Source organism: Malania oleifera, chromosome 13, assembly GCF_029873635.1.
Source record: "Malania oleifera isolate guangnan ecotype guangnan chromosome 13, ASM2987363v1, whole genome shotgun sequence".
NCBI lineage: Eukaryota > Viridiplantae > Streptophyta > Magnoliopsida > Santalales > Ximeniaceae > Malania > Malania oleifera.
In genome coordinates, this window is record NC_080429.1 from 83,560,424 (window position 1) to 83,587,483 (window position 27,060).

Sequence of the window (27,060 nt, forward strand, 5' to 3'; positions counted from 1 at the left end):
CTATAGAAAGCACCTTATGGATCAGCTCTACAGTTTGCGTCAAGGTAGCATGACTGTGTCAAAATATATGAGTCAATTCGATGAGTTGTCTATAAGATGTGGTGTCTATGAGATTGTTGGTTGGTAGATCTCCCGATTTCGCATAGGATTAAAGCTTGAACTGAGGAGAGAACGGTTTCCCCATCACATTAAGTCCCTTGAACAAGCCTATAATTTAGCTCATGACTTTGAGCAAATGAATAAAGGGCCCATGGGAAAACGGTTTGGTGCCTCTTCAAATGAGTCATACTCTTGAAAGGTACAGAGTTATGACAAGTCCCGACTAGTGCAATCAGGTCAAGTTACCTCTCGAGGGAGCAATCCCACAGTCTAGCAGCCTATGGACAAGGGAAAAGCACCCATGACTAGATCCTTTCGCCAGAGTTCTTGCAATGTAGTGTGTTTCAGGTGCCATAAATAAGGACACTTTGCCAAACAATGTCCCACTAGGAACTTGGCACTTGATAGGGAAGATGGTGAGGACGAGCTTGAGGAGGATAAAGTATATGTTCTTGAAGTTGTACCTAGTGAGTATGAGTTGTCAAGTGAGCCAGATGAGAGTGCCCAGTTGAGTGTGATGAGACGCATTATGATCATTCCAAAGGATCAAGAGGACTGGCGTCGCACTTCTATTTTCTATACTTAAATAAAGTGTGGGAGTAAAAGTTGCAAAATGAGCATAGATGGCAGTAGCTGTATGAATGTTGTGTCTAAATCCGCAGCTGAGAAGTTGGATTGAAAGTTGAGTCACACCCACAACCATATAAGGTAGCTTGGGTTGATGCCACTACCATGCTTGTGAGCCATAGATGCCTAGTCCCCATTAAGATTGGTGATTATGAGGACGAGATTTGGTGTAATGTCCTTCCCTTGAACGTTGCTCATATTTTGTTAGGACGACCTTGGTTGTATGATTTGGATGTCTCACATAATGGGCGTGCCAACACTTATTCCTTTGGGTGTAATGGCAAGAGAATTGTTTTGAGTCCACTAGAGCCAAAAGGTGAGGAAAAGAAGGAAAAGACAAAAACTAGTGGAAAATCATTGAATATCATGAGTAAAAAGCAGTTTGAGCAGCAGAGTCGAGATACACAGGTAGTGTACGTGGTTGTTACTAGGGAGACTGAGGCACCCCTTCCTGAGCATGAAACACCACTAGAAGTATCATCCATACTTTCTGAGTTTGAGGATGTCATCTCTGAGCCACCTAGTGAGTTACCTTGCATGAGAGACATTCAACATGTCATTGACCTTTTTCCTGGTTCATCTTTGCCTAATTTACCACATTATTCAATGAACTCGAGAGAACATGAGGAGTTAATGAAACAAGTGAATGAACTGAGAAAAAAGAGCTTTATTCAGGAGAGCATGAGTCGATGTGCCTGCTCTGCTCGCCTTACTCCCAAGAAAGATGGCACTTGGAGGATGTGCATAGATAGTAGAGCAATTAACAAGATCACCGTCAAGTATAGGTTTCCCATACCTTGACTAGATGATATGCTTGATCAGATGGTAGGACCCAGGATTTTTTCAAAGATAGACCTTAAAAGTGGATACCATTAGATTAGGATCAAACTGGGAGATGAATGGAAAACTGCCTTCAAGACGAAGGATGGGTTATATGAGTGGTTAGCCATGCTGTTTGGGCTAACTAGCCCACGACACACTTTCATGAGAGTTATGACTCATGTATTAAGGCCTTTCATTGGACACTTTCTTGTAGTCTACTTTGATGATATATTGATCTATAGCCAGACTAAGAAGGAGCACCTTGTCCATTTGAAGAGAGTATTTGAGGTTTTGAGGGTGCAGAAGTTGTATGCCAAGTTAAAGAAGTTGTAGAAATCCCGAGTATCTTGAAGTATTTTAGGGTAGTATATATGTAGAGGATTGTATATGATTAAGAGAGATTCTTTTAGGAGATTGTTTCCATCTTTAGTTTTTTCCAATTGTATTATAAATACTTTATATTGGTTTGTACGAAATTATTCAAGAAATATAGAAATTCCATTTTGTTTTCATCGTATTAGAGCTAGGGTTTCTAAACCTTAGTTAGCAATGGCAGACAGCGCCGTCAACAGCAGAGCTCCATCGTTTGATCGATTCCTTGACGTTCGCTCTCTATCTCAACTGAAAACCACAATCGGTGGTGGTGGTGGCGACGAGCTCGACGTAGACGACATCTTTTGGACTGACGATGCCGACACGAATCAAGCGCACTGTCGACGTCATCGCGGGACCCCGCAGGCGGAGAAATCTGGCGTCTTGGCCGCATTGCCCGACAATGACCGGGATGGGATTCTCAGAGGCCACCCGATCTTGTGTCACGAAGCTTTAATTTCCTCATTGTCATTCTCATTGTCATCGCTATTAACATTGTCATAATCATCAAGGATGATTCCTTCCATGCCAAAACCCTCTCCAAGCAAGCATGAGAGAGTGAGCGCTGAGTTGTCGCAATTGATGCCTTCTCAGAAGTTCCATCAGTTGGCTCCGATGAAGGTGCCAGTGCTGTCGAATGGAAAGCCTTTGATTCAGCAGTTGAAGCTCCATGAGCCAAAAAACTCTGGAACATCCACGATAATACTCGGCCATTCAAATGTCGATGAGCCAAGTTCGCCTTGAGTTGCAGCCATCATCTGGCGGCAGATGCAACCGTCATCCTCAAGTCACAATTGCACAATCGTTGTCTTCTCACAATTACAACCCCTAGAAGACCACCACTACTATTGCAACCGCAATGGTCATTTGGGATACTCAACGAGTGGGGATGCTGATCTCCTTCTTCACTCTATCGCGAGGCCGAATCGGGTGTCAAACATTGAACCTGACCTCTTTCACGACGACAACGTCCTTCGGCTCCGAATTGCTGGATCGCCATATGGGGAAAAGCACTTCTAGGGCCTGAGGTAATTTTTCCACACGACGAGCTAACTGAGGTATTGGCTTCTTCCACACGTATTCCTTCTGGTTTGTTAGCCCATCGAGGTAATTTTTTGACAGACTTAAATGCCATCTCTCATTCCAAATCACCATGGATAATTGATTTCGGTGCTTCTAATCATATGACCGATTCCTATCCTCTGTTCTCATCCTATTCACCCTGTGCTGGAAATTTGCAAGTTAAAATTGCAGATGAATCACTATCATCTGTTGCAGGCAAAGGGAGTATTTGAATTTCTGACTCTATAACTCTAGAATCTGTCCTACACGTCCCTAGACTGTCTTGCAATTTGTTATCCATTAGCCAGTTGACAAAAGATTCCAATTGCTCTGCTAAATTCGTTTCCTCTCATTGTATTTTTCCAGGACCTATCATTGGGAAAGACGATTGGCAGTGCTAAGGAGTGCGAGGGACTCTACTACTTTGAGGAGACTAATATGAGTAAACAATGTCAAAATTCTATTTGTGATTCTGCATCTGTTTTTAGAGATGGTAAAATTTTGTTATGGCATTCTAGGATGGATCATTCAACTTTTCAATATTTAAGACGTTTATTTCCTTCTATTTATTCAAATAAAACATCTTCTGATTTTCAGTGTGAGATTTGTGAACTTGCAAAACATCAACGTAATTCCTTTCCAAAGTCCACATACAAACCATCCATACCGTTTAGTATGATTCACGGTGATTTGTGGGGGGCCTCACACTATTTTAATTGCACTCATATGAAATGATTTGTTACTTTTATTGATGATCATACTTGTATTTGTTGGGTTTACTTGTTGAAAGATAAAATTGAAGTTCGCTCAAATTTTGTCTGTTTCCACTCCATGATTGAAACACAATTCCAAACATTCAAATTTTATGTATTGATAATGGTACGAAATATTCTAATGATATCTTGGGACATTATATTGAAGAAAATGGAATTGTTCATCAAAGTTTGTGTGGATACCCCTCAACAAAATGGGGTTGCTGAACGTAAAACTAAGCATATTCTTGAGGTAGCTCAGGCATTGATGTTCACTACAAATATGAAAAAATATTTTTGGGGCGATGTCATTTTAACGACTACACGTCTCATTAATCGAATGCCAAGTTGGGATCTTTCTTTTGCCACTCCTCTCCAGAAATTTCATGAATGTTTTCCTAACTCTCGGCTCCACTCCAATCTCTCTCTGAAAATCTTTGGATGTACTGCATTTGTTCATGTTCATGTTCACAATCAAGATAAATTGGAATCTCGTGCAATTAAGTGCGTTTTTATTGTTTACTCTCCTACTTAGAAAGGCTACAAATGTTATGATCCTGTCACAAAAAAATTGTTTGTTAGCCTTGATGTCACTTTCTTTGAAGCTACTCCTTATTTCCAAAAGCCATCTCTTTAGGGGGAGAAGTGGAGTGAAGATCGGTTCTTTGATTTTCTGTTGATGAATCTATGCTATCTACTGAGTTTGCCATTGCATCATTTCCTGACCTGTCATGTGCAAAAGATCACTTAAATTCAAGTGGAGACGCAGAAAAACAAAATTATAAGGAAATACTTGTTTACTCAAGAAAGCCAAAAACAAAGAACAGGGAAAATCTCACACTTGAGGCACCAACAGAGTTGGAACTGGTGATAGCTCCGAGCAACCATGAGTCCACGCCCAATCTCGATCAGGTAATAGATGGCCACGAGCTTCCTTATGATAAGTCTGCACTTGATGACATCAATTTATCCATTGTAGTTAGAAAACAAACTAGGTCATGTATACTATATCCCTTTTCAAAATACATGTCTTATAAAACTCTGTCTACAAGGTATCGTGCTTTTACCTCTAACCTTGACAGGATAAATATTCCAAAGAATATCTAGGAAGCCCTAGAGATTCCTGAATGAAGGGAAGCAGTCATGGAGGAAATGTGGGCCTTGGAAAAAAATGGAACTTGGGATGTTATGAATTTGCCGAGAGGAAAGAAGCCAGTAGGCTGCAAATGGGTCTTCACAGTGAAATATAGAGCTGATGGGATAGTTGAATGGTATAAAGCCTGACTTGTTGCAAAGGGGTTTACACAAACCTATGACATTGACTACACGGAGACATTTGCACCAGTGACAAAATTGAATACAGTTCGGGTCCTCTTGTCCTTGGCAGCTAACTTAGATTGACCGCTACAACAACTCGACATTAAGAATTCATTTCTAAATGACGAGTTAGACAAAGAAGTCTACATGATGATACCACCAGGTTTCAGTAAGAAAGGTGAAGAAAACAAAGTATGTAAACTCAAGAAGTCCCTGTATGGACTCAAGCAATCTCGCAGAGCATGGTTCGATAGATTTGCGAAGGTGATAAAGAACCAAGGATATCGACAAGGGCAATCAGATCACACTATGTTTTTCCAATATTCTGAAAGCGGTAAGAAAACAATTCTGATAGTGTATGTTGATGATATAATCCTAACTAGAGATGATATAGTGGAGATGGAAAGATTAAAGAAAGTCCTAGCTGCTGAGTTCGAAGTTAAAGACTTGGGACAAATGCGGTACTTCTTGGGAATGGAAGTTGCTAGATCAAAAAAAGGTATCAGTGTCTCTCAGTGAAAGTATATCCTTGATCTCCTAACCGAAACTGGCATGCTTGGATGCAAACCTAGTGAAACCTCGATTGAAGCAGTAAAGAGGGTCGAAGACTGCAGAATACCAGTTTAAAAGGAGAGGTATCAGAGATTGGTTGGTAAACTAATCTATCTATTGCATGCCAAACCCGACATTGCATTTGCGATAAGTGTGGTAAGCCAACACATGCATTCACCGAAAAGGACTCACCTAGATGTTGTGTACAAGATCCTCAGGTACCTCAAAGGCTCTCTGGGAAAAGGACTCTTCTTCAAGAAATGTGAAAGCAAGGAAGTAGAAATTTTCACAGATGCGGATTGGGCAGGATTAGCAGAAGATAGAAGGTCTACCACCGGATATTGCACCTTTGTATGAGGAAATTTGATAACTTGGAGGAGCAAAAAACATAATGTAGTGGCTCAAAGTAGTGCTGAAGCTGAATTTAGGGAAGTTGCACAAGGGATATGTGAAGGACCGTGGTTACGGAAACTCTTGGAAGAATTACAGATCCTTGTGAAATTTCCTATCAAACTCTATTGTGACAACAAAGCAGCCATCGGTATCTCTCTCAATCCAGTTCAACATGACATGACTAAGCATGTAGAAGTGGATTGACATTTTATCAAAGAGAAGGTTGAAGAAGGAACTATCTGTATGACTTATGTATCTACCAAGGAACAAACTGCAGGCATCTTTACCAAAGGGTTAGCCCGACAGAGCTTTGATGATTTCATCTTCAAGTTGGATATGATCAATATCTATGATCCAACTTGAGGGGGAGTGTGGAAATCCCGAGTATCTTGAAGTATTTTAGTGAAGTATATATGTAGAGGATTGTATATTATTGAGAGAGATTCTTTTAGGAGATTGTTTCCATATTTAGTTTTTTTCGATTGGTTTGTACGAAATTATTCAAGAAATACAAAAATTCCATTCTGTTTTCAGAAGTGTACTTTCATGACTACACATGTCATCTTTCTTGGTTTTGTTGTGTCTAAGCATGGCGTTTCTGTTGACCCTGATAAGGTCAAAGCCATTAGAGATTGGCCTACTCCCTGGAACATACATGATGCGAGGAGTTTTCATGGGTTAACCACATTCTACAAGAGGTTCATCAGGAACTTTAGCAACATCATGACCCCCATTACAAACTGCCTCAAGAAAGGAGAATTTACATGGTCAAAATCTGCGACAAAATCCTTTTTTGGTATAAAAGATTTGATGACTAAGGCACCATTGCTACACCTCCCAGATTTCTAAAAATTATTTGAGGTTGCATGTGACGCCTCAGGTGTAGGCATTGGAGGAGTACTTAGTCAGGAGGGACACCCCATAGCCTTCTTTAGTGAGAAGTTGAATGAGGCAAAACAACGATATTCTACTTATGACAGGGAATTTTATGTTGTAGTACAGTCACTGCAACACTGGAGACACTGCCTCCTTCCTCAGGAGTTTGTCTTGTACTGAAACCACCAGGCCCTTAAGTATTTATATACTTAGAAGAAGCTAGGGCATAGACATATGAAATGGGTGGAGTACATACAACAGTACACCTTTGTACTCAAACACCGGGCTGGTGTTGAGAATAAGGTTGCTGATACTTTGAGCCGAGTTGTAGCCACCATACAAACTCTTAAGGTGAAAGTTGTTGGCTTCGATAGCATCAAGCAATAGTACTCTCAGTGCAAAGACTTTTGTGATATCTTTTCCGATTTTCCGTAGGAAGTTCCTAGTTCTCACCCAACCTTTGTGATTCATGATGGATTTCTTTTTAGAGGGGCTAGAATGTGTATCCCATCCACATCTCTACGTGACCAGCTGATTTGGGAATTACATGCTGGAGGTGTTGTGGGTCACTTCGATAGAGATAAGACCATAGCTATGATTGAGGATAGGTTCTATTGGCCTAGTCTGAAGAGAGATGTTGCTAGGATTGTTTCACAATGTCATACTTGTCAGACAGCGAATGGTAGGAAATAGAATCCAAGATTGTATACCCCATTGCCCGTGCCACACATTCCATGGCAGGATATCAGTATGGATTTTGTGTTAAGTCTCCCCAAGGCTGCTAGGGGTTGTTGTGGACAGATTTTTAAAAATGTCACATTTTATTCTATGCAATAAAACACATTATGCCTACAGAATTGCCATTATATTTTTTAGGGAACTAGTGAGACTTTATGGTCTTCCCAAAACCATTGTTTTTGATAGGGATGTGAAGTTTGTGAGCTACTTCTGGAAAACCTTATGGGCATTACTAGGTACCAAGCTCAAATTTTCTAGTGCATATCACCCAAAAACTGATGGGCAGACTGAAGTGGTAAATAGGAGCCTTGGGGACCTATTGCAATATTTGGTAGGTGAGAACATTATAGCTTGGGATTTATGCCTTCCTATGGCCGAATTTGCATTCAATAGTTTAGTGAATAGGACCACAGGACTTAACCCATTTTAGGTTGTTACAGGATATATTCCTAGGAAGCTTGTAGATCTCATTCCATTACCACTCGAGTTTAGAGTGAGTGAGTAGGCTGATGCATTTGCAAAGCACATACGTGATTTACAGTCTCAAATAAGAATGAAAATTAATTTAAGCAATGAGCATTGTAAATCTATTGCTAATGTACATCTCAGGTTGCACGAATTTTCAAAAGGTGATATGGTTATGGTTCGAATTTTCCCTGAATGGAATGTATTATAACATTATAACATAATGTATTATTTAATATAAAATAATAATATAATAAAACAACCACCATAGCACTATATTTTATTGCACAGTAGTATTATATTCTTTTATATATTAAAATTTACTATTATATATTTGTATTAATGATATTAATAATTAATATTTTATCTTATTTTAAGGTTATATATAATAATATAATAAATAATCATATCACAATTATATCATAGTATTTCATAATTTAGTGCCAGTCTATTATTTTTTTGTGTTATAATATTATATTATGTAGTGTAAATACTATAAATATTAGTAATAATGGTTAAAATATTTTGTATTTAAAAATATTTTATATATTTATATTTAATGATATCATAATAGTAATATTATTTTTAGATTTATATATATTGTATTATATTATATATAATATTTTATTAATATATATATTTAAATTTATGTAGTATGTATTTTATTATAGTATATGCAATATTATATTATAATATATATGTGCCTGCATATATTTATTATACAATAATATTATATTTTTTTATATACTATATTATGGTTAAATTTTATTATTATATATTTATAATTGATGAGAGTAATAAATATTTTATTTTATTTTTAAGATTATAAATAATAATATAATAAATCAATAATCATACTACAAGTATATCATAGCATTTTAAATTTTAATACTGTTCTATTAATTTTTATATGTTATAGTATTATTATAAATAGTAAAAAATATTAATATTTATATTAAAATATATGATTATGTTTTAAACATTAATAATGATATCATATTATTAGCATTTTTTTTTTTACTTTTATGTAATATATATTATATTATATTATATTACATAATATATAAAATATCATATTATAATATATTGATTCCGAAGTCAGAGTTAGGAATCAAGAAGTGGGCAAAAGGGAGAATCCCATTCCTGCATGGAATGGGAATCGGAATCAGATTTACTATAAAACAATCGCTGGGAATGGGGATCAACCATTCCGACTCTGATTTTGATTCCTAGAGTTGATTCCCAATTACCAAACACCACCTTAGAGATTCAAGGGTATATTTTACACATTATAGATCTCAAACTAACTAACTATATATATATATATATATTTATATATATATATATATATATATGTTTATGGATGTGCATTCATAATGGATATTCCAGTGTAACTGTGTGGTGTATCACATACATTGAACTGAGAGATTGTAAATCTATGAGATGCTCCATTTGAAAATTTTTAGGCTGCTATACATCATATAATATTCCAAAGAAGATTTAGATTTTCAGTCTGCTGTTTAGTAAGAAATCATATCCATTTTGCAAATATGGAATATGTAAAGAAATATAAATCAGGAGGTACTATGTTTATATGCAGTGAACCACCAGACATCATGTTAACATTACTACTTTACCTTTAGAAGATTCCACATGGTACAGTGCTATAGTTGATATAGGGAGGCTAGAAAGGTCTGTTTAGGGTCTCTAAAACATTTAGATGAATGTGTTTTTTTTTTTTTTTTTTTTTTTTTTTTTTTATTTTTTAAAATTTTTTTTTACTGTACATGTGCATTCACGCAAACTTAGAATAGCCAGAGATGGAGACAGGAATGAGTTGGATTTTTTGGATTAGTGATGGACTCCAGAAGGTTTGAATGGTTCTATCTGTGTATGTTTCCTCCAATGTGTGTTTGGATCCATATAGGGGCTCCAAGGCTTAAAAATAAGACTGCCTTCTGAGGAATGATTTTCTTGATCAAAATTGCTCTAGGAACTGAGTAGTTGGAATTGAATCAACCATTGATGGTCCAATTGATGCAAGCCAACCTAGAATCCTGGTACAGTTTTGATGTCTTTTGGTGTAATATTGGTCAGAGTAGATCTGAAGGGGGATGTCAACTGTAATCTAATTACATAGTTTCAGTAGTATTGTATTAATGAGAAAATTGAATTTGAAAAAGATGTTACATGTGTACCTAAAATACAATATCACAAATGCAGGTGCATGGAATTTGCCATTGAATGAATCCCAGCCTCTCCAAGGGAGAAGGACATTTCAAGCCAAGGTCACCCAAAGCTTCCCACATGGATATACTATTGAGACTGTTATAGATGGAAAGCCTCTTCGAGGAATATTATTTTCCAACAGGCCAAGCTCTGTTCCCGCACCAATCACAAATTCTAACAGGTGAGAGAATATAGTCATTCCAGTTTCACAATGTATCATTTCCTATAATTTTTTTTTTTCATGAAATTTAAGTCGTATCCTGTATACTCATATCAGGAAGAGGACATCTGCGGAAGTTGGTGGTTTTTATTTGAATAACGATCATGGTGGCAAGTTAAGAACTGTGAGCCATCTCACACAGAATGCAACAGACCACAGACCAGCGGACAGTGTCCATGTAAAGGAATCCACATTATCTGAACCCCTGAGGTCCCAGACGGAATCCTCTGCTGCACCCACATTCGAGAATTCAGCAACCTCTGATGCCCGTCAGCCTGAGAAGGTCAAATCTTCTTTCCCTAATCTTGGATGGTGGAAGTCCTGTGGACTCTCTCTTCTGACTTATTAAAATTTTTAAAGTATTTCTAAAGTATTAAGTTGACATGGATTTAACCTAATTTTGGCTAAAACAAAGATGCCCCCACTGGAATATTTCATTCCCGATCCACATTAGGTCGTCAATAAATATTGCAGAAGCTTTTGCTGCGCTGTAAAATGCTTGCACTGACCCTCGTTAAACCCAATGCAATTAGTGCATTTTTTTCCCTTGATGGTTCTTATCAGTAAATCATTATTTTTTTTTTGCCACACTATTTTTGGTGCAGAGGAAAAATTGTGGTTTCTAATTACAGTGGCACAGTTTGCCTGTTTCTTCTTTCCTTTCTTTTTCATGATGGGTGAATATATCTATTGAGAGGAGAAAAATTGAAAGAGAGAAGGAATGGTGCTGCTAGGGCCTTTTCCCTTTCCATCATAGTGGCAACATTTGCCTCTAAAACTAAGGTTTTTATTTGGTTAGTATTTCTTAATAAAGCTAACACCAACAATCTGCTCCAGACTTGAAAACCCTGTGTGGTATATGTAGCTCTTTGTTGTGAGAGTTCTGGAACAGTTTCCTAGCTTTTTTTTTTTTTGCACGGTGCTGTTGCTTGGGGGCTAGATTGTTTGGTTTGGTTAGAGAGAGTTGGGCTTGTCTAAATTCAATGGAAGATCCGAAGATCTTTTACTTATTTCTTTAGGAGGTGGCATTTGGTAAGTGGGGTTTGGCTCTAAGAATTTGGGAATTTGTTTGGTCGATTCTGCATCTTATCATTTGGTTTACAGGAATCTCATTACAATTCGCATTCCATACATAAACCAGATCCCCCTTTGTTCGAATTTTAGATTGCAGCCTCATAGTCTAGAGAATCAAATTCTGATTCTGGCTGGAATCATAAGGGCTTGTTTGGTATCATTGCTGTTTTCTGTTATCTGTTTCCTTTTCTCCACAGTGAAGAAACAGATTATAAAAACGCGTTTGTTTATGAGGTTAGTTTTCTGTTTCTGATTTCGGTTTTCAGCTGTTTGCCAAAAAACTGAAAATTAGATTCTATGATTTTTAATTGTTTTGGCATCCTGTTAGTAGAAATTTTAATATCCATAAATAGTTTTTTTGGATTAAGTGATTTATTTTATACACTTTTAAATTAAAATCAAAATTAAATGATCATATGAATTTAAATATAATTAAAATAAAATATACATAAATTTTTAAAAATAATAATAAAGCCAATTATAAAATAATTTTACTATTTTTAAATTGTCAAGCCCAATAAAATTTTTATTGTAAAGTAAAATTTGAAAGTAGAAAAATTAAGTAAAATAATTATAATAAATTTTTTTATTATAGTAATTTTTTTAATGTGTATTATTTGAAATTTTATTATTTTAATCATATTTTTATAATATTATTTGATTTAAAGATGAAAGTGAATATTTTTTAATTAAAATTTTAATTTGTATTAGTTTTATAAATGTTAACCAAATAGATTGTTGGTTTTTAGTTTTTAGTTTTTAGTTTCTGTTTCTAGTTTTTGATTTTTCGTTTCTCAAATTTTTGACAATGATACCAAACAACCCTTAAGAAATTTCAAAATTAAAAACAAAGACATAAATTTTAGAATAGCAGCCCAACAACTATTGGATAAGATGGGATTATGGTTGTCTGGTCTTTGGAGGAAATGAAGTTTGTCTGGATGTTGGTGCTAGAAAGGTAAACAAAAGCCAGCAGAAATTTGCAAATTTGCAGTGTTTTTTGGGAGTTGTGATGTCCGGGGGACCAAAGAGGGTTTTCTTAATTAGGTTCTGTCAGTTTTTTCCTTTTTCCTTTGTTTTATTCTTTCTTTCTGTGGTTATCCTTTATTTTTTTAGGATTTCTTGTCCTCCCTTAGGTTGTAGTTTCTCTTTTCTTCATCCTTCATATATTTCTTTTTTCTATAAAAAAGAACAAGAAAATTTAAAATTGCAATCCTGCCCTGCTCACAATACATGTATGTATACACGGACATCTATATGTAACAGAAACATATTTATGCTTGCATGTACACAAGTATTCACATAACTATATTTGTACATATGCATTCATATTATTATAGTATAGCATACTACAATCTAAAATGGTATAATATATAGATGTATGACTTACATATTTACATTTACACAAGGTAGAAAAGTAGTAGTAATATTATGATATCATCAAATATCAATGTACAATAAAATTTTATTATTTATTCAATGATATTATGATGAAAATATTATTATATGCAATAATTATATTATAATATTGTAATATATTGAAATTTAGTAGAATATTTTTGTATAAAAAATAACATTTTATAATGTTATTATTCTAGAATGATTATTGCTTTATAATATTTTTATTTTTATATTAAGTTTATATTGAAATTTTATATTATATTTTTTATTTAATTAAATATAAGATGAATGCAATATTAGTGATACACTGATATTTTAGTAAGAAAATATAGCAAATATAATAAAATATAATATACTTAGCATAATAAAAACACTTGATGATAATGATATTAATATTACTCAAAAATTAATTATTATAAAATTGAATATAATAATGTTATAATAATAATAATTGATTAGTGATAATATTATTTCATATTGTTGCATAATTTTTTATACTATGTATGGCATAATTGACAAATTTATTCTGATGTCAATTCTTATGTTTGCATATACTGAACACTGCAGTACAAATCCGATTCTGACTATATGTCGAGCCAAACATGAAAAGGAATCTAACATTGTGATTCCGACTCCAATTGTTAGGATTTGAAGGAGTAAGTACGCCACAATGCTAGTTGACTATTGGGATGTATTTTTTTTTTAATGGGAAAGGAATGTGCTATTTTTCATGGAAAGGGTATTTCCTTGTCATTGCTCTAGTATATTTGGGTTTTGACATTTCATTGGGCTTTCTCTGCTGGTTGTTTTAAGGGCATTTGTTTTCCGCTTTTCTTTTCGACTTCAGCGTGATTGGCCGGCTAAAGTCCGTTTAAGGATTAAGGCTTTTATTTGGTTAGTTGTTCTTAATAGGATTAACACTAACAATTTGTTGCAGAGTAGGAGGCCTGTTAAGGTTTCTCTCTGGATGTATGTTCTTTATTATAGTTTTCTCTCTTCTTTTGATAAGAAAAAAATATATTACAGAAAAATGATGTACAATATAAGGAGAACAAGATGTCCTCTGTAAAAAAAAAAAAGCAAAAGTAAAGTAAAACAATTGCAGAAGAGCTGCCCTCCAATCTCTTTGAAGGTCAGGTGGCAACAACTCCCAAAAATAAAAAATGAATGAGCCTGAAAAAAAGAAAAAAAGGCAAGAAGGTCAAATCTGCCCCATGACAATTTTTTTTTAATCAGTAAAGAGAACTTTAGCATCAAGGGAATACCAACGCAGAGTACGCACAGTCGACCCCCCTGCAGGATGTCACAGTAATCTAGAATTACATTGTGGTCATTCAATACAAGCCCGCTAGGTCAGCTAGAAACTGCAGCAACCCGCTGCTCTTTATGAATCTGAAGCGGCATAGTTGAAGACTTGAAGTTTTAAACACTCTCCTCTAACCTTGTTTCTTAGCACACCAGAATATTGCAAGAGGGATGAGACACAAAGCCTTTCTTCTCTTCTTGGTTGCTCAAATGCCTTTCCAAGCCCAGAACTCCCCTCCCACAGAGCCAGCAGTAACCCATTGTTGTCTGATCAAGGTTAGAGACATATTTCAAAGGTTCCTGGTTTAGGAGCTATTGGAATACCACTTTACCTAAAAGTAAGCCGTTAGGTTATGGGAAACAATGGATATCAAGCTTTAACACTCCCTGCCTATGCAGCCTGACAGCATGTGAAGAGATAAACACACAATCAATAACACCCATTACAGGGAACACGATAATTTTTTAAACACCACACAATAAACGTGGGCAGCAAGGCTAACCCAGGGCCTCTTGGTATCTAGCTTTGTACCATGTTAGAATACCACTTTACCTAAAAGATTAAATTGTTTGATTGTGGGCCAACAATGGATATCAAGCTTTAAAAGATAATAAGAGGTAAGTCCAAAAGAAGAGGCCAAGAAGTCCACCTCATAAAAATAAAATAAAAGGTAAAAATAACAATTTAGCAATTAATCGAGGAACCCTCTGTTCAATCCTTTTCCTTCCTACTTCACCGACCACTTCAAATTAACTGACTCCCTTTGACCATTTTTAGCTCTGTTTTTTCACCCATCAAAATGCACTTCATTTCCTTCAAGACCACGAAACTTTAATACAATTCATCCATAAGATCTTGAATTTCTAAATCCTTCCATGAAATCTCCTCCATTGGTGTTGGTAAAATTCCATCCTTGTGCTGCAGATCATTAACCAATCTGTCGTTATCAAATATGGAAACCCCCTCCAATCCTTCTAAAGGGGATGGATGTAAATACGATAAGTCCCCTAGAATCTTAATGGAATCAGAAACGTATCCATATTGTTCCCTAATTTCATCCAACAATAAAGCCCACTACAATCAAACTCACTAGGACCGTTGCTTTTATTATCTGATAGGTACCCCCATTTTGTTACCTCCTTTCCTTGGCGAACCTTATCACAAGATATCTCCCTTTTCTTAGCATATATGTCTTCCCCAATGCTTAAATGCCCTTTAAAATTCCTCTTTAAAATCTTGCAATACCTCACTAGAGTGCCTTCTCTTTTCTTCTGACAATTTTTTCTTTTCTGCACCCATCAGTGTAATCTTCTGACGAGTATAAACCTTGGTAAGCTTAGATCCTCAGATTTCCTTCCCAAAACACCATCACCTTTGTAAACCTTTGCTGCAGCATCCTCTTGTCCCTTTGAAAAACCAGAATCGTCTACCATTTCGACACTTATTTATTTCCTCTTTATTGTCAAGAGACTTTTCTGAAACTGAGCTACCAGAATCCTATAATTGCTCCACGATATGATCTGTTCCACATGAATATTGGTGGGCTGGAGAGAGGTTTTGGCTTTTGTTTACAAATGGGTGAAGAATCCTTCTTCCCTATATTCTTCACCTGCATATTGGGGTTTGCCCATTATGATTGGGACTGCTCATTATGATTGGCCCAATCACCTTTTCCCTTAGGATGGGCATCCGAGATTGGGCGGCCCCTGAACACAATCGGGCTGTTCGATTAATAAGCCTATTTTATATAAAAATGAGGCTCCTCCTTTTTCCATTTACTTGCGCAGGTCCAATACAATAACTAATCGGTGCAGCCCAGACTTCTTATCGTCCTCTTCCCCTACTGTAACCCTAGCTGCCTCAACTGGAGCTGCACCCTAATCTGAAACCCTAGGCGCCTTCACAGTTTCAGCAAGCCTGACTGCCTGAGCATGCGCACATCTCTTCTATCCCATTCGCAACAACCTGCTTCCTTTGCTGGAACTTGCTTTTGCAGCCTTCTCCTTCACCTATCTTCCCTTTCAACTCCACTATCTGGGCACAGAAGGGCTCACCACACCTGCGCCTTGAGGTTGAACAGGCTTCTTTTGCTAGTTCACAGAACTTGCTCACCAAGCTGCACCAGCGAACGTCTTTTGTGTCACCAGGAATAACAAGAGAAAATCTTACCATTCCATCCCAACACTAACTCCAAAAACTTCCCCACCCTAGCCCACTTAATTATCATCCAAATATCCAATACAACATATTTCTCATACGGACCTTTTGAGAACCCCAAACAAAATTTGGAAGACCATTGGCAAATCAAAGAATGCCTCTTTCAAAAGTTTTATCCATCTAGTCCGAGAGGTTTTTTTTTTTCTCAAACACAAACCAAACTGAATATCTCCCACCTTGTCCAGTCTCAAGTCAAAGGTCTTCCCTTCAATCTCAATCGTGAGCTTTGACATCTCCTGCTACATTTGAGACCATAGGGAGATCGTGAGAGAGAGAGGGGAAGTCAGGGGTTAAAATCTTTCGATGTGTTGCCTCCTAGGAAAGAAAAGTAACCTTTGTAGGGGCAGCTGTCTTCCAAATGTGAATCCATGGGAGGTTGCTGTAGTTTGGTCCCATTGAACTCCAATGGTTTTAAATTGCGGTAGCGACTAGCGTAACTTAACGGCAACGGGTGTAAAGAGAAGTGGGAGTAGCGGATGTTACATAATGGGAAGCATGTGTAATGGTCGTGAATTTTTTAAAGCACGCACAACCCTGTGCATATTAGTGTATTTGCATGTTTTAAGCTTTTAACCTTTCTTAGAAGGAGTTTTAGTATATATTGGATCCTTTAGTTTGACTAAGTTGGTTGGTAAGGGCAAGAAGTTTACATTTGTTTTAAATCACCATTGGCAGAAAAATTACATGTGTGTGTATTTGTACTCCTTATTGTTCTTATGTGTGATAAATTCTTGCGTGTGCTAACTTAATTAATAAAAAAAAACATTATACACTCCATTTAATCTATTAGACACTTAAGGCATATGAATGATACAAATATACAATAACAAGAAAAGAAAGAAGGTTGAAGTTGAAAAATATAGAGCATAAATATCAAAAATTTAATATTATCAAAATAAAATATTTTCCTAACAATTTAGTATTTTCAAATAGTTAATTAATGCATCTTTTGTGAGTATTTAAAAAAAAAGTAAATTTTGTATTATTATCATCCTTGTTATAACCTTTTACCCCTCTTGCCACATAATATATTGAGAATGATTTGTGAAAGGTGGGGTGGGGGGAGGGGCAAAAGTGGAACAAAAAGTAAAAAAGAAAATAACTGTTTTTGGGTGTAACAGTCCTGTAGTGGTTACGTAACAACCGTAGCGGCCTTTATGTACCAATTGCGGTCTGTAACGGCTGCTATGGCCATGATTTTTCTTCTCACCAATTTCACAGCGTGTAACAGTATCAGGAACCCAAAAAACTGTTATGCAATGGTGTTATGTAACGGTCGCGGCTGTTATTTAAGACCATACATTGGAGAGAGTTTCCCATAGAAGATTCCGACTTGAAGACTGAAGATCCCGTTTCTATATAATTTCCATTCTGGTTGATTGGGAATGTTTTGGTGTTGGAAGTTGTAGAGATTACTGTAAAACTCAGTGAGATGATGGAGTCCCAATCTGCCTGCCCACATTTGTAGATCTATAAGATTTCCTGATTTGATATTTGAAGGTGATGACAATTGGGCTTCCTCATTGCAGGCCAAGTTGTAGATGATAGGAAATAAAACACTCCCCTCTGTCGCACCCCACGTTGTGCCAAAAGTAGATGTCCTCATTCCCCACTTGAAAACTGATAAAAGCAGGAAAAAAAAAATCATCCGAGCATTTTTTTGTTGAATTTTCAAACCCTTTTGGTCCTCTTTCAGCCTAAGTGGTCCGTTCATTATCCTTGAGCCCATATTTAGAAGCAATGATTACCCGCTAAAGGTGGCATTTCGCCTTCATGAATCTCCATGAATATTTCCCAAGAAACCTCCTTTGAATTCCTTCTAATCTCTTGGCAGCTAAGTCGGTAAGGGAGGCATGAAATAGACAGGAAGGTTTGTCAAGCTACATATAGTAAGAGTGAGTTTGTTATTGTTTGACAAGAAGTTCCTTTCCCATCGTGCCTATCTTTTATTAAACTTCTCAATAACCCACACTTCTTTATTTTTGAATTTGACTCCAAGAGGGAGCCCTAAATACTTAGTGGGTAAAGTTCCCATCTTACAACTCAGAAGGCCCGCGAGGAAAGGCCCTTATGAGATTTTGCCAATCAGAATAAGCTCACTTTTTCCAAGATTGACTTCCAAGCCCGAGACAGCCTCAAACCTTGCCAAAGTGCATCAAAGATTGAGTGTGTGGAGAGGGTCGCCTTCACAAAAAATGATGGTATCATCTGTGAACAGAAGATGTGACACTTTCATTTCACCAAAACAAAATAAAAATAAGCTCACTTTTTCCAATACTTACTTTCAAGCGCGAGACAGCCTCAAACCCTGCCAAAATGTATCCAAGATTATGTGCTTTGTTTCAAAAATTCTGAGACGGCTTCTCATCTTCTTTGGCTCTGTGAATTTTGTTGGAGGATTTGGAATATGTTGTTTAGTATTTCTGGAGAGAGCTGGGTATGCCCTTTTTCGGTTGGTGAATTGTGTTATCTATTTCTTTCGCAGGCTTTGGTAGGAGAAAGGATAAGCCAGTCCTATGGAAGTGTGGAATACTTGCAGTTTTATGGGATTTATGGTTGGAGCGTAATGCAAGGATATTCAATGGGAAGAAATTAAATTGGGTGTTGGTTTGGGATAAAATTCAGTATATGGCCTCACTATGGTGCACTGGTTTGGGTTTTTGGAATTAGTTTCCCCGAGTTACATAGAGATTGGAGTAACCTATTGACATGTTGATATGTATATATATATATATATATATATAAGTATTTATTAGTTGTTTTCTTGTGGATTGTTCCGGGCCTTTTTTTGTGAGATTTCTCATTCGCCCTCATGTAAATTCTATTCCTATCAGTGAAATATTCTTTTGCTATCAAAGACCCTGCCGCGCGCCCGGGGGGGGGGGGGTGGGGAGGAGAGGATCACCTTCACAAAAAGTGATGATGTCATTTGTGAACAGAAGATGTGTCCATGGACCTCCCATTCTTGCCCAGTCTCAGACCTGTAGAAAGATTTCCTTCGGTAGCTTTCTTCAGCCTGAGGTTCCGCACCTCCATCACCACGATAAACAAGAAGGGAGCCAAGGGATTCCTTTTGTCTGTCCCACAATTGAGTGGTAGATTTGTGATCTTGAAGAATTCTTGAATGCCTCTTGATCCAAATGGTCCAAAATATAGCAAGAACTGTGCATTTTCATAAAGCTTCCCCTTTTTTAATACCACAGTTGCAAGAAATTCCCAATGACACAAGGAGCCTCTCAATCTTGACCATAACAAGAGTTGAGAGCACCTCAAAGAAAATTTGCCATCCAACATGTTTCATTTGATTCACAGCGCCTGGAGCACATCTCAAGGCTAAGGACCTTGCAGGGCCTTCTGCAGTCTAACAAGGCATGTGTATTAAGCTTATTGTGGGACACAAGTATCTTAGCCTTCCAAATGATGTGGCTTTCCAAGGAAAATGATGGGAAAAATGGTTGATGGAGTTAATTTTAAGAGGAGAAGAAAAAAAATATTTAGAAGTAGAAAGGTCCAAAAGACACCCCTGGCCGAACTCTCTCATTGTCCCTATTTGAGGAAGCAAAAGAATCTAGGACAATGATCAAGGTGGTGAGCTCATCAACTTCTCTTTCATTACGTTTTTGAAGAAAATGGAAATCCGAAGAAAGGGAGCCCCCTTCCAAAGAAAAGACAGAGCTGATAGGTGCATTGTGAGGAGTGAAAATCTTAAAAAGATGGGGCATCATCATCTCCAATGATCTCTCAACAATCCTCCCAAAACCAATCCCTATCTCCATCGCCCATGTGAATCAGGTAAGAGGAAAGAAAAAGCTAGCAACCTAGAAAACGAACTTCCAAAGGCTTGCATAAGAAACAATGGCTCATCCTTTGTGTCCCACACATGCTCATGCACCTTGTACTTACTATTTATCACCTTGTGCCACAGGGAATTAACCTTTAAGGAGAACCTCCACAGCCATTTTCCAATTAGGGAGATGGGAAATGTTTTATTTTTATTTATTTATTTATTTATTTTTAAACCACATTTACAAAGCCCAAGCCCCCTTGTGATTTGGCTCTCCTAATTTCTCCTTGCTAACTAGGTGATCACTCTTATCCTCCCCCAACTTGGACCAAAGGAATTCACACATCAACATCTCAAGAGCCTTGGCAATGCTCGTGGGAACTCTAAAGAGAGAAGAAATAAATGCGCAAATTGGAGAAGGCGGCATTAATAAGAGTAACACGACCTCCTAGAGAAATGTACACACTCTTCCACCCATCCAGTCTTCCTTCTATCCTCTCATGTATGAGATCCCAGAAGGTCACATGGTTAGGGTTGCTACCAAGAGGGAATCCAAGTTAGGAGAGCTGCCAATCTAAAAAGACGCATCCCGCTAGGACCTTAAACCTCTCCAAATCCCTACGTCCCATATTACTGCCTGCCACCCCACTCGTAGTCTTGGACAAGTTGATTTTTAATCCTGAAATGTTTTCAAAAAATTTCAGCAGTAATGGCTTTTTCAGAATTTCTCAACATCATCCTCAAGAAACAAAATACTGTCATTGTAAACTGGAGATTTGACACGCCCAATCCTCCCACCTAATTGGTAAACCTCTAATCAACCAACACTCCCCCTCCTCCACGTGCGTGGGCAAAACCCAACCCCTTTCTCATTGACCATTAACAGTAAGTGACAAATTGGTTGAGCTCTGGCCAAAACCTTTCCTAATCATAACATTATCAAAAGAACCCCAGTTCACCATATCATAGGCTTTCTCAAAATCTGACTTAAAAGTAAGCCCCCCTCCTACCCCTCCCCATGTCCTTAACCACCTCATTGGCTGCAAAAGCCACATCAAGGATTTGTATTATCTTTAATAAAAGTGGGCTAAGCAAGGTCACTGGTTCACCGAAAATCTCTCATTCTTTTGAATAAGACTTCTGAAAGAATCTTATGGAGGCTAATGACTGAACTAATAAGCCAAAAGTCCCTGACCCTCGTACACCTCTCCTTTTTAGGGATAAGCACTAAAGAAATTGAGTTCACACTAGTGTCCACACCCCATTAGGATGAAATTCCTCAAAGAATCTCAAAATGCCCTTTTGCATGAACTCCTAGCCATCCTAAATGAAAGCCATTGTGAAACCATCAGGACTGATTCTTCCCTTCTCAACCCAAACACTGCTTTTTTAATTTCTTCTACTTCAAGAGGCCTTTTAAGCCACTGAGCAGATATAGGCTCATTGGGGGACTCTAATCAATGCCCTTCAATGTAATAGCTCCAACTCCATGATGAGGCCTTTCCTTGCCCTCCCACTGGCCAGTGGCCACCTTGTGAAAGAAAGTTTAGTTACATTTTCTTTTCTTGTCCACATTGCCCTCAAATTTCTGATGCAAACTCATGTCTTCCCTTAATAGCAACAACTCTAGATAGTTGTTCGAAGCATTCCTTCTAGCCCTATCCTCAGTTAACAAACCACACACCTCCAGCCTATCCAAACCCTCCATATTTGAGAACATGGAGTTTTTCATGTCTTTGATGTTCCCAAAAACCTCTTTATTCCATCCTTTAAGCTTAAATTTAACAAGCTTCAGAATTTGCATCAGTTTATAAATTACAGCCCTCCCAACCCTAGACTGGACAGCTTTTGCATCTCCCTATGGCACAATGGTGACTCAATGTTTTTATGAGGCAGCAGCGAGTCCTAGATAAGGCTTTCAGAAAAACATTGTTTAACTGCTAGACCTTTGGTCATTTCTGAGGTTCTTTGTTGATGAGGCTACGGAAGTCTCAAAAGAGAGTTCAACTGCAAAATTTTGACAGGGTCCTCAATTTAGACAAATAAAATGGTGAGCCTCGTTGAATAGGACTATTGCAGCCTTTATCTGAAATTGAAGTGCCTACAAGATCCTCTGTGTCAGTTTGTTTCATGTGCTGTCCCAAGGACAGCTGTCATCCCTCTTCTTATGCAGCAAACAATCTAAAGCCCAACATTCTGTGTGTCATAGGAAGAGTCACTTTCCTCTTCACAGCCTCAAGAAAACTCTTTATTACCATCTGGCCCTTTAATCTGATTACCTTTGTCTTCATATCTTGTTCGCCTGCTGCAATTGTTGGTTTCACCCTTTTTAGACTTCGGATAGCCTTCTCAGTGATTCTCTAGTAGATGTGAACCTCCCTTCTTCATTGGCTCTTTCCTTCCCTTGTCTTGTTTGCTGCAAGCCGGATGCTCTTGAGCAGTCTGGTCCTTGAATGCCATTGAAGAACAGGTAGCCAGTCCCTGTTAATTTGCTTTCTAATGCGCTACCCTGAACTGGGCTCTAGGTGAGCAGTCCTCTAAACTGGAGCACCCCTCCAGAAATGCCTTCTTGAAATTAAGTTGGGCCTCTTGCCCCTTTGGAGCCTCTATGGTTTTGGGCATATCTTTCTTCTCACTCTGGGTCTTCCTTGCTTTGGGCCTAAAGCTCGGGCCTTAAGAAAGACGCCCCTTCTTTTATCTCCCCCTGTAATCCCAATTCCAATTTGAAAGTTTTCCAGAGAAGGTATGAAAACCCCCTGCTCCGAGTCACACCCAGATTTCCCTGTTCAACCTTTCCTTCCCAGAGCTGGCCTTGTCCTGACCATCCTCGCCAGAGCTCCTCCACTGTCGGAATTTATTCTAGAGAATTCCGACCTGTGATCTGTACCAGATGTTGTGGAACGACAGTTGAGACAGCACATCTTCTGTTCAGCGTGAATAGAATTTTTCACCTCTGCTGTCCCCTTGGGAGCCTCCAGACTGTCATGCCCTTTCCATCTGGTATGCAGATCATTTGAGCTGACCCTTTAACTGGTATCTTTGCCAAGGATAAGAATTTTCTGGAAGTATATGCTCTCAATCGGACCATGAGGACATGATTGCAGGCCCTAAATGTTTTTAACCCAAGAGTTTGGCGTAAGATATGCAGCTCCTTTGTCAGCCAACACCCTTGGTCCTATGGAAGTGGGATGAAGAAATGACATCTGCTGGTTCTCTCCTTAATACTGAAGTTCTTCCCATTATCATAAAAAAGGAACACTTTCTTCTTAATCATGACCTGCTTTTCCGTTGGCAAGGAGAAGAGGGCACTGCACAGGTGGGAGCGCAGGTGAAGCGAGAGCGAAGGTGAGAATAAAGCAAAATGGTGAAAGGATTCTGTGTAAAGATTAACAAGGTTGGGTAAGAAGGAGGTTAAGTCAATGGTGGAAAACGGGGTATGTTATGAGTTTAGATCAAAAGGGTAAATATGATGCCTAAGAATTTAGGGGGTTGGCTCAAGACCATGAGGAAGAGTTAGTTTGATGGACTGGTTTGACAATGTAAAACTTTGCGTGGGGTCCCTCTCTGGAGAGTCATCATTGTTTTCCCTTCACTGGAGAATTGTCATCGTAGCCTTGTCGAAAAATGTAGAACTTCGTGTAAGGTCCCTCGACAGAGAGTCGTCATTGTCTTCCCCTTGCTGGAGAATCATCATTATAGCCTTGCCCTAACTTCGCAGCCCAATTTTTTAACCCTTCTGAGTATGTATACAATGGTGTTCACCAATTGAGGGAAGATGCTGGCCTTGAAAATGTTGATACGTCCGAATATGTTTCTCATCTGTTCCTTTAATTGTTGCTTTCCTGGAGGGTTTGAAATATATTATTTGGTATATTTGGAGAGTTTTGGACCTGTCCAGAGTTGGTGGAGGATTTTTTGGCTATCTCATTTGTTAAAGCTTGATATACATTGTTGGCGACAACCGAACAGCTTTAGCTTTTAGGTAAAGTGGTAATCTAACATAGTATCAGAGCTGGCTACCAGGAGGCCCTGTGTTCTAGTCTTGTTGCTCACGTTTGTTTATTGTGTGGTGTTTTAAAATTACTGTATTTCCTGTTATTGTGTGCTATTCTCTCCATCTGCTATTCGGCTGCACATGTGGGGGAGTGTTGTAGAGATGATCTAGCTTTGTGGTGGTGGGTTTTTTTGTTGTTCTGTGGGGGATTTGGTTGGAGCAGAATGCTTATATATTCATGGGAAAGATGTCTTCGTGTATGCCTTGGGATAGCATTCAGTATATGGCCTTCTTGTGGGCTTTTGCAGCTGGTTGTTTCAGAGGCTGTCCTTTTCAGATCTATAACGTGATTGGTGGGCAGTGTTTTTTTGACAATTTTTTCTTTCTGTTCTTATATCTTCTAAGGAGGGTTTATTATGCTTTTTTTCTTTTCTACGTTCTTTGCTCTTCAATATAGTGTCTTCTTTTCTCCCTCAAAAATATATATATTTTTTATATATATTCAATTTTTTTTCGAGGGTTTCCTATCCTCTGCTTTGGATATTCTTTTCTCTTGATCAAGTTTCTTTGTTTATCCACATGAAAATTGTGCTATGACCTATGAGTACAAGAAGGAAATTATCTTGAAGCAACTGAAGGTAAATGCTCACATAGAAGCAAGAAAAAATAATTCTTCCCTGAACAATCAAGACAATGCAAGTACTGAAACCTCCTAAAGCAGAGATACAAAGGAAAAGAAACAATGAAAATGGATTTCAGCATGTGAGTGTGCTGGTTTCCATGGCATGTGCAAGCATTTGAGTCTATGACACATCAAGAGATGACTTGTTAACCATGCATTTTCTGCTCCTGCATTCTCACCTTACTATTTTAGTCGGAAAGTACCCCAGGTCAAGATCATCACTCATCAAGACCCTTGTGAGAATCAACCATGTGAATTGTAGGCCTCTGTTCAGTTTAGGCAGTTCATACCATCCATACATTATGTTCTGATCTAAGATTTCAATTCTTCCCTATTTCAGCAGTAGCCTATTGTTCCATGGAGCTATGATTGCCGAATTTAATGGCTGAGTACTAATTTGCATTTGTGGTGAGTTTGATGTGGAATATTATTTAATCTGTCATTTTAACTTCAAATTTTTCAGCAACCCCCTGGAAACCCAGAACTTTCAGCAGCGCCTATTCTGAATGCAGAAGATGATAGGAGAAATGATGTGCCAAACTCTGGCATTCAAGTTCCCAAAGAGAGTGCATCCACTGCATCAAAGGATTGTGTTACCTTGCCAGTGTTGCCGCTCAACCAAGGTACCAGCATAAGAGCCACTTTTATTAATTCAGCCAGTTTCTAGTTACGAAATGCATGTAGATCTTCATTAACATGCATATAATTATATTTGATTTCCTCCTCCTGTGTGTGCAATTCCTGGCTCAGACGTGCAATCTGATAGGCTGCCTCTTGCATTTTGGGATGATCCAAGTATAAGCTGATGAGTGAGCGTTTTCTTTGTAATTTTTGGCTTTAACCAAACTGATGCAAAGTTTGTGCTTAAGATATCTGAAACCAAAAATAAGTGAAGAAATAAAGGTGGCCCATTGACTATGGTTTCATGCTATTATGCACATTTTGTAGGGCATTCAGAAACTATGTGGCAATCAAGAGAACTAACTTCTATTTGCAAATGAAATTGTCATGTGAAGAAACAAAAGAACCAAAGTATGAAAATAATGGACTAGCCCTTAGAAAAGAGTTTGACTTTTGGTTTGAGGGTGGGGGGTGAGGAGGAGTTGTTGAAGTTCTTGTAGCTGAGCAAACAAAAATCTAGGATGACAGAGTTCATATATTTGAATTACAAATGGTTTCTAGGCTGCTCCTAATTGGTATTCTTATTACACCAAGGCTTGTGAGTGGTTGCAAGTGACTAATAAAACTACTAGATTTTTTCAACAAAAAAAAAGGTAATGACCTAAGGTGAAGTTCAAAAAAGCTAGATGGAAGTCTATACATGCAAATGCTTTTAGGTCTAGAAGATATACTCATTGATGTAGGTTGATTAATGCAAGTTATAATGTTTTTTTAAGTGAGAAAAGTTTGTTAATAAAACAGAACACAATTAATAGGGAAGGAGGATGAGATGACCTCCAAAAACAACTTGAGAAGTGCGAACAGTAAAAACAAAGCTAGAGCTGCCCTATTAATATCTTTGAAGTATAACCCTTAGAAAAAAACTATTTAGGTTTCAAAGAAATGGATCGAATAACTGTTATGTATAGCGTGGTTAATAAAACTATTATTTTTTGTGTAGATTAAGACTAACAAAATTTGCAATTTCCAACATCTGCAATGTTTTTTTATTGTTGATATGATAAGTGGAAAAAGAGGTGACTGTGAGTCTGTGACAGGGTTCAACTTATATTTAATTTTTTCAATGTATTCAATGTTTGCTTATGTGGAAGGGGTTCTTCAGAGGGGAGGAGAGCTTTGTCGCACACAAGTAATGGATGTTTTGGTAAGGGCTTAGAAAGAAGAACCAGGCAGTACCCAAGAAGCTCTAGTGTGGATTGTGGTGGGTGAAGGTATTTGGAGAAGGTATTCTGATGGTTGAAGGGATTCCAAAGTGAGCTTGATTGTTCTAGTCTCAAAAAAGATTCCCTTTGAAGAATAATTGAGGGTATTTATATAGGAGAGGCAAAATGGTGCAAAATGTTTTCCTCCAATAATAGATTGAGATGTCATATCTCAATTAATGAAAAAATGGATTT

At 37.6% G+C, this 27,060-nt stretch overlaps 1 protein-coding gene across 3 annotated transcripts in view; it reads left to right on the plus strand.

Moving 5' to 3' along the window:
- Nucleotides 1-27,060, plus strand: part of LOC131146738 (uncharacterized) — a 67,007-nt gene that overhangs the window by 30,585 nt on the left and 9,362 nt on the right. The window contains exons 8-10 of one of the 3 annotated variants that reach the window (XM_058096502.1): nt 10,299-10,485; nt 10,582-10,807; nt 25,446-25,605. In XM_058096502.1, the coding sequence (XP_057952485.1) occupies nt 10,299-10,485; nt 10,582-10,807; nt 25,446-25,605 (573 nt within the window). Of the gene's footprint in view, nt 1-10,298; nt 10,486-10,581; nt 10,808-13,566; nt 13,667-25,445; nt 25,606-27,060 lie in introns of those variants that run through there. The other 2 variants (XM_058096504.1, XM_058096503.1) reach the window with 2 other exon arrangements.